Here is a 17732-nt window from a genome sequence, read left to right as displayed (position 1 = left end):
GAAATCAAATTTTGGCTTTTTTGCTTTAAAAGTGAACAATTTATTTTACCCTTTTAGGAGAAAGAAGTGGAAGGAAAGCAGGGATGGCAAAAGGCACAGGCTGACATACATGAATATCCATATAGATGCTCAGGTATGCTGCAACTGTATAATTATGCACCCACACTCACATTTTAATACAGTTAAAGGAAGACAGCTGTCTCGATATGCCTCTGATGGGGCTAACTTACTAAAACTCAGTTGGACTTAAACAAAATACTAATCATCTGAAATTAATTTATTTTTAGGTAGAGAGACACCTACGTGAAAGCTGCTGAATTTTAAATAAGAAAGTTAAGCTCTTCAAATATACCCACACAATTTCATTTTCACATTTTGATGACAAAACTCTTTTGGACTAAAATGTTATCTGACACTGCCTGGAAAACTGCTTTTAAATACTCTGCGTCAGAATGTGAGCTACAGTTAATTAATGTAATTCCACTGACTCACATGCAACTTTGCTGATTCACACCAAAGGCCAAATGCTTTCTGATCTGTTTTTCAAGCAAAGATTGCACTCTTTTGTTTGAAGTGACTACTGCTACAAGACTTGGCAATCCGATGGCCTTATATTCAGGCCACAGTACTGCCTGAAAATGCTGCTGTCAATCTCCCTCAATGCACACTAGGTTCAGAAGCTGGAACACTGAATTTAGGTGTTTTTTGTGTGTTTGTTTTGCCAAGTGATAAAGGCTTACATGTACAATCTTCATTCAGTGGCAGTTTGAGAAAAGCAGGTGCTCTCTTTAGAAAGGACACAGTTAGGGTCACTTCCTCCCCAGCATTGCGAAGGACCTGAACCTGGAAGAGAAATACAGACAGGACACACTGAAATAAATGTACGACCAAAATATAGTTGCAAATGTAAACAATGACACACAGCTTTCACATATCAGAACATAACTGCTTTCCAACGTATTGCAATAGCATCTTTAAGAAGAAAGTAAGGTTTAAAGTTTTGTATATTTTTGTTTGCCATGCTCCTAGTCACACAAGCAGGTAATGGTGGTGGCACAATTAGCCTCCTTAAATAGCACTGGCAGTACTACAGCTTGTTCTCTGACACTGCTCAGCTCTGCACCTCCCTCTTCCAGACCTGGCATCATCCACGCTACCCTACATGTATAAAATTTGTTTGTTTTGCTGGGCTTGTCTCATAAAACTCCAACCAAAATAATAGCTGTAGTTTCCACAGCTGTGCCATAATCCTATGAATAAATCTTTCCAATAGCCAGAGTTAAATTTAATCAAACTGCTCCAGCATGGATGAGAGATCTTATCTTCCTTAGAAATGCAGTGGAAAAATACTAATTTAAAGCCTTAAGTCTTCGAAAAGCACAAGGTTGTGTTTTACCATGGTAGTAGCCTAGATTTTGGAAGTAGGAAGACAAGTAAATCACCGATCCAGCTGTGAATGCTCTCAGCCTTCTTGTAACTCTTTCACAATTACTTCTACGGCTCTTGTTCATGTCTAGCTTTTTTTGTGATGTGGCTGATGCCAGCCCAAGCCACACAGCACAGAAGGGAACTCCATGCACCTCACCAGAGTGGTACAAAGGAGGCACATGAGCACCTAAGCAAAATGCTATACTTAACAGTGGAGAAATAACATTACAATAATGTTATATTATGAAAGCCAAGAAACATACACGGCTCTGTGTATCTGAGAATGAATAATTCCTGTTGTTCTGCCTCCATAGCCTGCTAATTTGGGTTGACTTAAAACTTGTAAAACTTAAAAAAACTTAAGATTGCAGCATTCCTCTGTCTTGATGACTGAACTTCCTGTGCAAAGAGCCAGCTTGTTGGGAGCAGTGGTGGGGAGCTGCTACAAAGTGATATATTAGACAAAACCTTTTAATGTGACATATTGCCCCCCCTTCTGCTATGATTTCATGATATCTGAATAACTCACAAGTTATGCCTATCAACAACCTATCCTACACATTTAATTACACACATATATAATACTATATACAGGTATTCTTCCATGTGGAATCACTGCATTACATTTAGTTAATTTAAAGCAATTCATCAAGAAAAAAAACATCAACTTCCCGTTTAAACACAATACTTCCTATTCTAGATTGGATGGCACAGAGGAGTAGAGATATGATGACAAAATACTTGATTTAGTATCTGAAATCTACTCTGAAATTTTAGGCTATTTATTGATTAATATAGCACAGTGATTGTCAAGGCATACTTTGCAAGATAGTATGTATGTGTACTAATAATCAGACACACATATACAGATACTAAAAGTCATGCTGATTCAAATCTCACCCCAGAACTTTAGCTGTAACATGAACGACTTTGATGTGCACTTCCTATTTCTGGTGTGTTTTATACCTCAGCACTCATAAGTAGCACTTATTTCATAGAAAGATGACAATGTCTGTGGAGTAGTATAGATCAAGACTCTGAAATCCTGAATTCCATCAAAGAGACCATAGTGCATCCTCAGGCCTCATAGAAAACACATCCTTCTCTCTAATGAAGCAGTTACACAGTTCAGAACAATCATAGACAAAGCAGACACAGTCATGTATTCTGTATTGAAATGACAGATGTGGATAGAAAGTGTGGGAAAAATACAGCTACCATCTGCCTTTTTAAACATTTTTTTACTCAGAAACAGGGAAGAAGGGAAGAAATTACAGCATTACCAACTCTAATTTATAGTCACCTTTTAAGATACCTACAAATAAGTGGATACCATCTATGAAAGAAGATGAGACACTAAACTCTGACCCTGAGGCTTTCGTCTTCCAAGAGTTAAATGAGCCACAAGTCTACATGATTTCATTTGATAATATATTGCTCTATGAATGCTAGAAGTTGCCCTAAGTAGTCTAATGTGACCATTTTCTCTAACCTCTCACACTTTCTCTCTCAAATTTTCTTTTCCCATAGGATGAAGAATTTAAGCTGGTATACAATCTAGTTGAAATCAGCAATACTTACTTAATTTAAGCATATTTTGGACTGTATAAAGCATATAATCCAGAAAGTGACTGGATTAAATAAAATAAAATAAAATAAAATAAAATAAAATAAAATAAAATAAAATAAAATAAAATAAATAAAGACTAAAGAGATATAAAAGATTGAATCACAGAATCATCTAGGTTGGAAGAGACCTCCAAGATCACCTAGTCCAAGCTCTGACCTAACGCTAACAAGTCCTCCACTAAACCATATCACTAAGCTTTAAATCTAAACATCTTTTAAAGACCTCGAGGGATAGTGACTCAACCACTTCTCTGGGCAGCCTATTCCAATTAGAAAAAAAAAAAACAAAACTAATTAATTATTACAACATAGGAGAAATGGGCTATCAATCCCACTTCACTTACTTTCTAGTCATTATCAAAGCCATTTTAGGAAATAAGGCTAGTTGAAGAAAATTAGTTTTTTAATAAAATTAATTGTCTTTTTGTAGCTTTCAGTTGAAAACCTTACTGTTATTTTATGGTTTTGTCTTTATTTTACATAAGAAATTAACAATTGCTGAACTGTTTTAAATCAAGTATGTCTTACAGGATCAATTTACTTGGTGTTCTCATTCAACATGTACTTTGCCATGCTCCTCCATTCCAAAAGAGAATGAGATATGATAGGAAATCTATTCTTACTGAGGAAACTTTTCAGTTGTATACTAGAACAGCTCATGTTCAGAAATGGAAAATTGGTAACTTTCATAAAAAAGCTAACAGCCAAAATAAATTTAACTAGTTGTTATGGAGAGTTATGTCTCTGGGGATAACAAAAAAAGATAATGTTGAAAAACGGGAGTCAGTTTGTCTGAAAGATGCAATACAGTATGTATTTCTACCGTTTTACAAAGATGAGTGGAATTCTAACAGAAGTCAGAGATACTGGCATATCAGTTCTTTTTTCTTCTGTCTCCATCTTTGCCTGCCATTGAATTAGCTAAATGCTTCATAGAACTATTTTTGTAAAACAAGAACTGGATGAATGTAAATCTAGTGCTTGTCCAGGCTTCGGAGATGTACATGAATGAAAAATACATTTATTTGCACAAGTATATCCATGTGGATCTGCATTGGTAGCATATTCCAATAACAAAGCTACCACTGAAGTAATTTCATGAATATACTGAATATGACAGTTATCAATTGTGACATAATTTTCAGATAAATAAATGGATAAGATATCTGCTGATCCATCCTTCTCCCTTCTTAGAAGAAAGCCCCCTCACATTTATTGTATATGCATTGTCAATACCTTATCAGTCAAGCACTGTCATTGACAATGTATGTATTTGTAATTTCTGGCAGTGATAATTCAAGAAGTATTTCAAGACTGTTTTCAAACTTAAGATTATCAAAAACCTCCACAAAATTATTCAAAAACCTCTTCAGTTACAGCGTATTTTCTGATGGAAGAGGAAACCTTAAAGCTATGTTAATCAGAATAACTAGCCTTGTCTTTTTCTCCTGCACCATGACACGTTGCTTGCATTAAAAAAAAAAAAAAGACTGAAGACTTACTACAAAGATGTAATTTGACCAACTTCTAAGAAGAGAAAAAGAAACACTTTTTATTAAAGTAATTTTGAATGGACTTTATTACAAAAAAAAAAAAAAAGACTGTAATTTCCTAAGGTTTATACACACACACACACACATGCATATACGTGTATATATATGATACATGAGGTAAATTCATAGTAGTAAATCCATGGAATATTTTCCTCCCAAAATTTTAACTAGGTTGTACACCTAACATATTAAAAGTCTAACAAGATTACATCTAACCCTCCCCTCCCCAAAAATCCATTAAGCATTACTGTTAGTACTTGATGTAGTTTTATTTCATTTCATTTGGTGAGCAATACTAGCCATTGATTGGTTGGTGTAATACTCACTGTGTAGTGAAGTTATTCCTGTAACAGGAAGAAGCTGAGATGCTGAAAAGTCCCTACATTTCCTCATGAATATCATGGCTATATTTTTAATTTCTGCCACTGCAGAAATGCATAATATATGACATATATACATACATATGTATTTACATATGTAATATAGAATGTTGTGATGTGAAAAGTGCTATATAAACATAAATATTAAATACTGTTTATCAACTTCACTGTGCAAATAACAAGCTTACTACTGGTGTGATAAGTAAAAAATTTACCTTTGCCACACATAGCCCTATCTAAGGTTGGTATTTTCATGAGTGAAGTAAGACAGGTAAAAATAACAGTTGTGCTTTTCAGAGCTGTGCAAAATAGTGAAATTAGAAAAACTGGTATTTCTGGAGTGACAGTGTCTATATTTCCACAAAATTACTGTAATGACTGCAAGACAGCCATTTGAAGAGGTGAATTTTATGGTGGTGTGTGATACTGCTGAATAAATCTTTCCATAATAATAACACTGGTTTGAATTTTCAATAATGCCTGCAATGATATTGCCTTTTAATTTTATAAAACCTTTTAAAGTCTCAGTTCAAGAAAACATTTGAGCATATGCTGAAGTCTCTCAATATATTCATGAAAGCACTGATGCGTGAAATCCCTCTGACTTCAGTAAGTATCTTTTCCTGAATGAGGCTGTAAATTCACTCTTAAATTACAAACGAAATTTATCTGCAAATGAAGTGGTAAGGACTTAAACAGAAGATATATATTATCTAGGATTTGTGGTCTCCTGAGCTGAAGCAGATTCCACTCATCAGTATGCTTGAAAGAAGAATTCAGTTCTTTAATGAATACCTTGAATTATAAACATCTGGGGAAGAAGAACAAAAAAAAATAAAAAATACTGTGTGTAGTTGTGTATTTTGCACAATCCACTAATCATCAAGTATGTCAGCACATACTACAATATATATCCTGGTACAATGACACAAAAGTCTGAGACCAGAATGCTCAACTTATGCACGCAGCTGTTTTGAATTGTGTTTATTCAATAAAAACCTGGCTTCTTTCAGTAAAAGACAATGTAGTTGATTTAAAATATTCAAATTAAAAACACATCACGGTATGTGGAGTTTTAAATTCCTATGATCTGATAACAATTAGAATATTTGCCCATGAAGAATGTTAATTAATTAATATGATAGTTAAACCTATCAAAGCTTTTCTTTAGAAAATTTCTGTTATTGATGTACAGAGCAAACTAGAACACATTTTTATGACAGCAGTTCCAACTCAGGCTGTGCAACTGAAAGTACACTTCAGGTCATAGCTCGACATTACCAGAGTTGTTGATTTTGTATTTTGCTGCCCAGTTGTAGAACTTGTACTACATATCTAGATACAAAACCAAATGATTTCCAAACTAGAATGAGGAGGCTCCTCAAACAAAGCAAAAAGAAGTGCACGGCAGAATGGTACATGTACTGAGAATGAAGGAAGATATGCCCTTCTTTTCAGAAAGCAGTAACCTTTTTTGCAACTAACTTGCTTCCAACACTCTTTTAAAAAAAGGCAGGAGGATGCAGTAATATTAGTGGTTACAGCAGTGATACCCTACCTACGCTTACTACGAAGTAATTATTCTGAAAAGTGGCAAATAGAGATTTAGAGTTTCTCAGGATGACACAAGAATTGAACCAAGGTAGCAGTTACACAGTGAATGCTCCAACTACAAAGAAACTATATAAAAGATCATTTCAGAGCCATTTCAGATCATACAGAGAGATTCAGGGTTTAATGCTTTTTGACAAGTCTCAACAGACTTACCACTTAGAAGTAAAATTATTCTTGATTCCAAGTGACAGCACTCATTTGAGCTAGACCATCACGTGGTTTCTCAGTTGGACAATATCATACTAGTCTTATTATAACTGTCTTCTGGCTTTATTCATTGCTCTTCGCCCTACCTGTTTTCACTAGCTCATGGGCTTTGGACAGAAAAGATCCATAATATGCAACCTCAAGACTCATGTATAAAGCATTAGTAGAAAACTAAGAGACTTTCCTTTAAAAACAGATAATCATGTTTAAAGCCTACATGCAAAGTAGGTCATTTGCATTAGTTGACAGTAAGAGCTATCTACAAAGTTTTGTTCATAATCAGAACTAAAGTGTTTAGTAATAGCAATAGACTGCAATTCAGAATAGCAGCAGACTGCAATTATTACTTAGGTGTTTATCCTTTCAAAACTAAGGAGTGCCTCATCAAAAGATAACCATTAACACCTAAGGAAGAAAAAATAAATCATGGTTTACAAAAAAGTAAAAGTCTGACAGAAAAAAATGCTCTGACAGCATTTTCCTGTTCTTCTTTCATTAAACTTAGCATTGTTAATAAACAAAATCCAGAAAAAATATAACTAAAAATGCTTAATTAGCATTCTTAGGTCATATACTTTAGTTTGGAATTCTGTTCTGCTAAAAACTGTACATATTGGTCATCACAGTTTGTATTATATAAAATCATTAGCAGGCCATTAGTTCAATGCAGAAACTACAGAAAGTGAGGAATTAGAACTTGCTAAAATTGTAAATGTTTGCAAACTGGGAATGGCAGTTACAGGCCCCTCAACATTCCATAACATACTCTGAAAAATTAAAGATATTATTTCCCTTAATAAATTCTAACTCTACTACATTGCTTGCAGTGACCTGTCAGTAACCTGGACTTATGGACTTTAGTGGAACAAACTTTGGCCACTTCAGGAATCTACTTGGAAGAATCCATGGGTTAGGGCCCTAGAAGAAAGGGTGGTCCAAGACAGCTAGTCAATATTCAAGCACCACTTCCTCCAAACTCAAGATCAGTGCATCCCTATGAGTAAGAAGGCAAGCAAAGGGGGCAGAACAACTGCATGGATGAGCAGGGAGCTCCTGGTGAAGCTCAGACAAAAAAAAAAAAGGAAGTTTACAACATGTGGAAAAAGGGACAGACCACTTAGAAGGAATATAGAGACACTGTAAGGACATGCAGGGATGCGACAAGGAAGGCCTAGGCTCATTTGGAATTAGATCTGGCAAGGGACATCAAGGACAGCAAGAAGATCTTCATCAAATACGTCAGTAGAAAAAGGAAGACTGGGGAAAATGGAGCAGTTGCCCTGTTCACAAAGGATGACAGAGCTGGATGCTGGACGACAGAGCTTAGAGAGTTGTGCTTAGTGTTGCAGTCTAGTTGGAGACCTGTAACTAACTGGTGGTGTCCCCCAGGGGTCAGTACTGGGTGCAGTGTTGTTCAACTTACCAAGGACCTGGACGATGGAACAGAGCGCACCCTCAGCATGTTTGCTGACAACACAAAGCTCAGAGGAGGGGCTGATACCCCAGAGGGCCGTGCTGCCATTCAGAGAGACCTCGACAGGCTGGAGGGTTGGGCCAAGAGGAACCTCATGAAGGTTCCTCTTGGAACCTTCAAAAGGGCAAGTGAAGGGTCCTGCACCTAAAAAGGAATAACGCAAAGCACCAGTACAGGCTGGGGGCTGACCTGCAGAGAGGGACCTGGGAGTCCTGGTGGACAGCATTCTGGCCACGAGCCAGCAACGTGCCCTTGTGGTCAAGAAAGCCAATGGTATCACAGGTTACATTTGGAAGAGCATTGCCAGTAGGTCAAGGGAGGTGATCCTGCCCCTCTACTCAGCCCTCATGAGGCCACACCTGGAGTATTGTGTCCAATTCTGGGCTGCAGAGGCACACAGAGTTCTGTACAAGAGGGACACGGAACTACTGGAGTGAGTTCAGAGGAGGGCTACAATTATTAGAGGACAGGAGTACCTGTCATACAAGGACAGGGTGAGGGAACTGGTCCTCTTTCGCCTGGAGAAGAGAAGACTGAGGAGAGACCTCACCAATGTATATAAATACCTGAGGGGAGAGTGTCAAGAGGATGGAGTCGTTTTTTTTTTTAAGTTGGGCCCAGTGACAGGATGAGAGGCAACAGGCACAGACTGAAACACTGGAGGTTCCAGCTGAATATGAGAGGGCATTTCTTTGCTGTGAGGGTGACAGGGTGCTGGAACAGGTTGCCCAGAGAGTTTGTGAAGTCTCCTTCTCTGGAGATATTCAAAACCTGCCTGGATACCATCCTGTGCAATGTGCTCTAGGTGATCCTGCTTGGCAGGGAGGTTGGACTAGATGATCTTCAGAGGTTCCTTCTAACCTCAGCCATTCTGTGATTCTGTGTGACCAGTACTTCTCTGAATCACCCAGTTGAACATCAGCCTGTCGATTCTCATGTAAAATCTCTTCTATACAATGGGTTTTGTTAACATTCCCAAATCTATATTCCATGGACTACTACTGGTCTTGAACTGTGTCCATAGAAGAAAAAAGTACACAAATATGCATTTCTTAGTTATTGAATGATCATTCATTCTAACAAGAAAATGAGTGGAAAATAAAATATCAGTATTTGTTTTATAAAAGGATACTGTAGAGTACAAAGAATAGTACTTGTATAGTGCAAAGAATAGTATTTTGATTGAAAGAAACATTTTAATGTTTCTTGTACCCTATAACACATATTAGAATACAGAGAACATGAATAAAATGCATTTTAATGTTCTGATTAAAATGTAAGCATTGAATCAACTGAAATTTGACGTGTCATGTACAGACCTTACCTCAGTGCTTAAATGATGCAGTTATTCATGACAAGAAAATACCTATGCAAAAAACAAACAAAAATTTCAAAAAACTGGAAGACTCTCACCTAAACTCTTTCTGTTCCTGTTCTCTTTCTGTTCCTTTCTGTTCTGAGCTTTTTCAATACACCTATGTGTAGTGTGTATACGACAGAGCTGAATCACACAAGTGCCTATCCTTGTTTTCACATTGCCTAGCCCAGTATGGTTCTCCTTCTCTAGGATTACTCAGTTACACTGAACAATCAGTGTGGTTCTATAGTTTCAATAACTCTTCTTTAAACTCTCATAACTTTTCTTTTTATGTGGAAAGTTATTATGTACTCAACTTCTGGGCATCTACTATTCTTCTCTGCTAATTAATTCATAAACACATATTATTGTAATTATATATTTAATGAGTTTCTAAACAACTGGATGAGAAGAATGAAGCAAACCCCTTAATAGTACTGAAAACGTAGAACAGTTTCTAAACTTCTAAACAGAAACTAAACTTCCATTTATTCTATATTTGAAAAAGGATATGAAGTAGGAGCTTTAATTCTTTTGAGCAAAATAAAACATTTTACCAGTTGTATATTACAACTGTATGAGGCTGATACTGCCATCACCATGTAGCTAAACTACACAACCCCACCATCTGTTAAATATTTTAGGTCAATATGACTAATTCTGGTTTGAATTAGTTCCAGTAATATGTATATTTCAGCTTCTACAGATATTACATGCTTTAATTATAATAGAATTTATTTATGTAAATCTGTCATTGGTGTGATAATTCAGAAATTTAAAATAGGAGTCAGATTTTGTTTGGAATCACTCTCATTGCTACAGTCCAAATAAAAAATCGATCGTAGCTTCTTTGGAAGAAATGTGTGATCCTCATAGTAAGCAAAACAAGATTCCTAGAGAAATGGGAGAAGCATCTACAATATTGTTATAACAACATCTACAGATTTCTACACAGCTTTGCAACATTTACTAAACAAGCATGTTCTTTCTGTATGTTGTTTGTGAAAAGATCATCAACAATATTCAAAACGCATGCACATTACTAAACTGCATAACATGGCTACTGCTTTTCCTAATGCTTCAAGTCTCCCAGTTGGCCCTGCAATTTGAAATACATTCTTAAATTTTAAATATTTTCTGAACAGAGATATGTCTAAGATCATTGAAAACATTGCTTGAACATTTTATCTGACAAAGCAGAGCCTCAGTTCAGGGGCAGAGTGGGATCAGTTCCAAATAAGGGTGTGCTTACACTAATCACATTGCAAGACTGGGGTCGAACAAACAGCTAGTGGCAAATTTCACATTTACATATTCAATATAAAATTTGCTGTTGGCAAATATGACCTTAACATTTACTTTTCATGAACAGTCACACTAATCAAGCACCAGCACATAAGTGCTCATGAAAAATTAATACAAAATGGTCTTAAAGAGTTTGAAATCAAATTTTAATTCTGAATTTGAATAATATTAATGTGCAAGCCTACTGCTATTTGTTCAACACTAAATGTTATTGACTTCACAATGACATAAAGCACAATTCTTGGACAAATTTGTATTTGAAGTAATGTTTTAGATCAATATATGCAGTTAAGTCTGCTAAACTTCTCAGCAGCTCAAGATTTAATCTCATAATAAGATATTTTATTACTTCAGGGAATGTGCTCAATGGCAAAAGAACTAAGTTTTCATCTGAGAAAACATATAATAAAAGTCTTTCATAGCATTTAATGCTATTCAGTACAAAAGAACTTTACTGCATCTAGCAGTAAACTGCTTTGTTCTTTGTAAATATATGTAAAACATATAAACACTGACTTTGTTCTTTGTAAATATATGTAAAAAAAAAAAAAAAAAAAAAAAAAAAAAAAGGAACAAAGAATTCCCAAATTTAGCAAAACACTTAAACTGATACTTTTAGGCAAAGGCATAAATGTTTTGCTGAACTGGGATTCAACACAGCTATCCTGTGATATGGAACATCCACAAACGATATTGCCTAAACATTTCAGGATCATTTTCAGAATCTATATTTTAAGCCTTGGAGAAAATGAGGTTAGGGTACTCACACTGGAGACCTAACTGGAGGATATCTACAGACATTTTGGAAAGAAAAAAGACTAACATATAATAGGTAGACAAAAGAGCCAATTTTTATTTCAGCATAATTATGAAAATGTGCTGCTGAATTAAAGTTCTATCAGTTTAGAATGAGGTCTTCATAACTTATGAGGTTAAGCTTAAATCTGAGATATTTACCCGAAATGATCAGACTGGATATCTCATTTCAACCCTTATTTTATTTTCCTAATTAGGCAATAACCCCACAAAAATCTTATCTTGCCAGCATTTAATACTTAATACTCCTATAAAAAACAGAATGTATAGACTGTTAAATAACATGGACATGTTTTCCGAAGGGGAAAAAAAAAAAAAGATAAACAAAAAAAAAATCTGACAACAAAAGAAAAACAAAATGCTTTTTAAAAATTGTTACATTGCTGCTGGGTGATATATCAGAATATCACAGATGAATGCACAAACCAGAGGCCCCAAGTTTAGAAACTGTAGGTCTTCCAAACCTTAATAATTTTGGTTTACAATTTTCTGTGTGCTGTCAGTGGCTATAAAAATTCAGAAAATAAGCAAAACAATGCTGATGCTACATAACTCAAAGTTACCTAAGGAACAACTATATAAAAAGATGATTCCAACAAGCACACTCTTGCAATTATATAACACTTTTCTACTGAGATATAAAAAAATAGGTCTTGATAACTTCTTGGATATTAAGAGCTGTAGTTGTAGAGGTTAAAGTAAAATTTTAAATGTCTTTGTACTGCCAAATTCCAAAGTTCCCAAGATTTTAATTAGAAAAAAAACACTACTTTGTCTCTAAGATTTGTTTCTGTGGTCATTGTTGTACATTTGATTTATCTTACCCTAAAATTTCATTTATTTATTGATAGAACAATGCTTTAAATAGCTTGTAAAACCTTGTAATCTTTCAGGGTGACAGATGTTAAAACGCAATGTTTCATCTATTAGCTTTCATTAAGGCCAAAGTTATCTCTCACTAACACTTTTCTCTGCAATCACTAAGTCAAAAATAATGCATTATGACCTGAAGTGCACAGGGGATTTTTAATGTGTTTTATATTATATCTTTATGTAAACATGACTGGGTAATAGATGCCAAAAAACCCTTAAGATTACTGAGGTATGGTGAAGATTTTGTTAAATATATCTAATTATTTAGTATGTAAATATGTTATATTCAGATTATTATAAGAAGGTATGTCAGTATTTCAGGGAATTCAGAGATACCCTCAGTACTCACTACTGCACATCAACATGCTAAAACATGGTCATTGTTTTAATGCAAAGTACTTTCCTTTTACTGGGTGAGTATAATTAGAACCTTTGATGTATTCTGAATTGGGACTGGCTTGACAAGGCCATGTGAAGTAGAACAGAGCTACCTACATTCTACCTACATAAATGTAATTTAAAGATACGTCATTATCCTGGTAATGCCATTTCAGCCTGAGCACTGACTACTTCCCATCTTGTTCGGAAAAGTACAAACAGCACGGTGAGGCAATAATATCTGCCTGTCTCTGCACTACAATCTGAAGAAAGGGTAACCTTTTTCAATTTTAATGAAGAATTTCTTCCTTCTGTCACAACATCTGCACCACAATTTTCTTCCTTGCACCCATCTGATTTTTCTATACCCAGAAAAATGACAATTCTGATTAGTTAAAGCAGATATTGTAACTGCTAGGAAAATGTCATAACTCTCTATGCCTGCATATGCATATTTGCACTTTTTTGAACATGCCTTTTATTTGTGAATCCTTCTGACTAGCTAAAATAGTGCATATGCTCTGTTTTGTCCTGTTTAATGTTTGGGTCCATGATAAGCCATAAGAAATAAAGAATGTGACTTTTAGAGGTGAACATTTCCCACCACATGGCTGTTTCTCGTTTAAAGAAAATACTGTTGCCTTTCAGACAATATTTTCTAGATCATATGGATAAATGAAAAAAAAAAAAAAAAAAAAAGTAATAGAGACCTGCAAAGATATTTATGCGTATAGAAGGTTTCTTTTTTCCTACACTAAATTGTTCTGGACTCACAGAGCGCTTTGTGTATTTTTATTTCATTTGCCATTTGGTGGCATTTGATCCTCTCTGTGCTATTCTTGTATAATCTATGTTATTATGAAGTAATTATTCCAAGTTAAAAAAAATAAAAAAAAAAATCAAAAAAGTCCACTAGAAAAAACTAGTGGACTGTGTCTTATGAAGTAACAGCCACTCAAAAACAGATTTAAAACAATTAGGCCTCTCATGCTTTACTAGCATTTTCTTATTTTTCAATTATTGTACAGCTATGCAATCTCAGACATGAGTACAGACTGAGAGAACTCATTGAGAGCAGCCCTGAAGAGAAGGACTTGGGTGTTCTGGTGGATGAAAGGCTTGATGTGAGCTGGCAGCATGTGCTTGCAGCCCAGAAGGCCAACTGCATCCTGGGCTGCATCAACAGAGAAGTGGCCAGCAGGTTGGGGGAGGTGACTATGCCACTCTGCTCTGCACTCTTGAAGCCCCACTTGGAGTGCTGCATCCAGGTCTGGGGGCCTCCAGCACAAGAAGAATGTGGATCTCTGAGTGGCTCCAGAGGAGGGCCCTGAAAACGATCAGAGGGCTGGAGCACCCCTCCTATGAAAAATGCACAAGAGAGCTGGGTATGTTCTACCTGGAGAAGGCTCCAGGGAGACCACATAATGGCATTTCAGTATTTAAAGAGGGCTTATAAAAAAGATTGAACAATTTTTTACTGAGGCAGGTAACGACAGAACAGAAAGTAATGGTTTTGAACTAAAAGAGGGGAGATTAGAGGTAAGGAGAAAATTCTTCACTCAGAGGGTGATGAAGCACTGGCTGCCCAGAGAAGCTGTGGATGCCCCATCCCTAGAGGTGTTCAAGGCCAGGTTAAGTAAAGCATCAATAAACAAGTATCGATGTAAACAAGGTCAAAAACAAATCAAGTCTAATGGCACACACATTAAAACCTCTGCTCAGTTGTCTATTTTCTTTGCAGCACAGGCTTTCAGCCTTAATAGAACTGCATGCCAAAGAAGGAAGCAATGGCAGCCACCTGAAGGATGTCACACCATAACTGTCAATTCTTTCAGTCTATCACACTAAACCCCAATAGATTTTCACTTTGAGAACCATAGCTATGTAAAAAGAAAACAACAATACTAGTCATGGTGACATGTTCTACCCCATCTATTAAAACTTACTAGAACTGATGAAAAGTTTTAAAAGGTGGAGTCTTGATAAAATGACCAATATAGGGAGAGCTACGTTGAGAAAAAGATATGTTAGGAAGACATGCAGCACAAATTGCTGTTTTTAAAAAGTCTAACATCAAAGTTCTTAAATGAGTTCGGGTCTTTTCTGAGTATGACATGAAAAATATTTATTTGAACACTGAAAGAGTAGCTAAACGCATGAAAGAATGGAATTCCAGGATGTATTTTAATACAAGGAATTTCTACAACAGAGAAAAACAAACAAACAAACAACAAACTCCAAAACCAACCAACCTAAAAAAAGACAGCAAACTATTTCCACCTGATAGGTTCTATGCTACCTGATGTGCACTCATTACAAATCAATGCTGAAATACTTGCCAGATTATTAGCTCCAAATTTCACAAACAATAAGGATGTTATAAATACAGTATCATAAAAGTTTTCATTAATTATATCAGAGTAGTTAAAGTGGTGTTATCATTTTTCTTGTAATCCATGAGTCACATGTAGAAAACAACAGCTATATGGAAGAAGTAATAACTCAGCCTCTTCTTATGAAGAAAACTTTTGGATTTCCAAAAAATTCAGATTGAAAAATGAAATTTTATTTATTTATTTATTTATTTTCCCCCCTCCGAAGTGCTGACCACACAGCTTCAATATTTAAAGCCCTCATTCAATCTACAAAGGAAAAAATTAAATGGCTGTGCTATGCGTTTTACAGTACAGGATCTCTGCCACATAATATGAGAAGGTGTTAACGTGTATGTACAGGCTGCTGTTATCACTATCACCAAACAGCACAATATTAATAGAAAACATTTTCTAAAGATACTTTTCTCTAACAGGTTCTGAAGTACTTCATATGTTCAGTGAACTAAACCTGATAATAGTATAGGTCTCTCTTTCACAGTTAAGGAAGTAAAGATAACATAAAAACTTAATTTACCAACAGATATATTCATCAGAGTGAAGACAGAGTGAGATTTCAGATCATTTGGTTTCATGTCCTGCCTTACAAATACAATATGCTCATTCTTCTTTTAAAAACATTACCAAAAAAATATGCTACTGAAACAATTCATAATGGATTTAATTAAAAAAAAATTTGGATGATAACACTTTTAAAAGAAAAAATCAGAGTAAGAGCTTTTTCAGTTTCATATAATTGCAATTAAGCAACTGTTTCTACACCATCACCTTCATATAACTAATATCACTCACTGGTACAGTTACAACCCTGCTAAATATAGGGAAAAGGAGGAAGCCAAAAGGTACAATGCAATGCATGTGGATATCTCATTTCAGGACATTTTGTTAGAAAAGATGCACTAGGTCCACACTCGATCAGCTTCTGGATAGTATGCAACTGAGTTGACACATACTCCAAGCTACTACTACTACTACTACAAGCTACTAAGTGGTAACTTGAAGAAAATAGCTCACAGAAGGTCCTCTCAATCTCACACAATATTTCTTCATTGTTAGTGATGTAGTGGCTAGCCTTAAAACCACCAAAAAAGTCCACATGTTGCAAGAACAGCATTATACTGCTAATTGCCTATCTATTGTTTGCCTAATCTAACATGCCTAATTTGCCTATCTATTTTGCCTGTTAGGCAAACAACATTAAGTGGAGGTAAGGTCTACAGATTAATTAGTTTCCAGGCTACACATGTATTAGTTTCTAGCCTTATGAATGATCATATTAATTGTGAACCCTTAAAAGAGTAGGTGTGTGGGTTTACACCTTATGGACCAAATTCATCAGACAGAAGCCTACACTTATATGACTATCTATGCATACTATTTCTAATGTCAGCTTTCAAAGAGTCTTATAAAATGTTAAGGAGATTCAAAAAAGACATCAAAGAAATAATGAATATATCTAGAATAGAAAGAGCACAAATTCATATAAATTAAAGGATGTAACAGACTCTCCCTACTTCCAACCTGACACTATACTGTTGGAGAGAAATTGCCAATATGATATTGGGAGATATTTTTAAAGAAAATTATAAGTCCCCCGCCTCCCCAGCCTCTCCCCATGCCAATATTTCACTACAGACAGCATGTATTTATTTCACCATAGTAGAGCTCTTGGAGTGAAGCAATGTTATGTTGTACTCATATGGGATTCTTTACAATCCAAGCTGAATAACAAGCTGACACTCAGTCTTTGATAGAGACTTATAGTATCTTTTCATGGTAATGAATAATATCTTCACCTTCTACAAACAGAAAAATAAGCTCAAAAATAAGTGACTCACCTAAAGCTAAGAAAATTCATAAAAGAACTGAGCAGATACTTCTAGTAAGGTATACTAGAAATTAATAAACCTACATATCCAGCCTTATAAGAGTCTTATCTATATATCAATTTGTTATACTCAGGCTTCAGATTATAGTATACTTGAGGAATAAGATTATCTGTGCATCACTAAATGCTACGTCGCCAGATTAACTAATAACTGAATAACTAATGGCAGACAACAAAGGACAGGAGTGTCCACAACTGTTAAGCCAACTAAATTTAACATATAACAGGGAAAGATTCTCCCTGCTATGAAATACAGTCCTAATCTGATAAAAGTACTTAATTTTGAAATTAAAATGGGAAAATAATCTTATCTGTGTAGTGTAGTAAAAACGGCACAGTGAAATACTAGAGCCAATTGTCACTGGTGGAATATCATAAGCTGTACTGATTATGATGCCGATTTTTTCATTACAGAGCTATGAAGTTCGGACATTTGC

At 35.4% G+C, this 17732-nt stretch overlaps 1 protein-coding gene across 5 annotated transcripts in view; it reads right to left on the bottom strand.

The window, feature by feature from the left end:
• SNTG1 (syntrophin gamma 1) overlaps positions 1-17732 on the bottom strand; it is a 348743-nt gene that overhangs the window by 117486 nt on the left and 213525 nt on the right. For all 5 annotated transcript variants that reach the window (XM_072034682.1, XM_038174969.2, XM_027452099.3 and 2 more), the window contains one exon: positions 741-843. In XM_072034682.1, coding sequence (XP_071890783.1) covers positions 741-843 — 103 coding nt within the window. The remainder of the gene's footprint in view (positions 1-740; positions 844-17732) is intronic.

The sequence above is a fragment of the Anas platyrhynchos genome, chromosome 2, assembly GCF_047663525.1.
Source record: "Anas platyrhynchos isolate ZD024472 breed Pekin duck chromosome 2, IASCAAS_PekinDuck_T2T, whole genome shotgun sequence".
NCBI classification, from domain to species: domain Eukaryota; kingdom Metazoa; phylum Chordata; class Aves; order Anseriformes; family Anatidae; genus Anas; species Anas platyrhynchos.
This window is presented reverse-complemented; position numbering and strand designations above follow the sequence as displayed.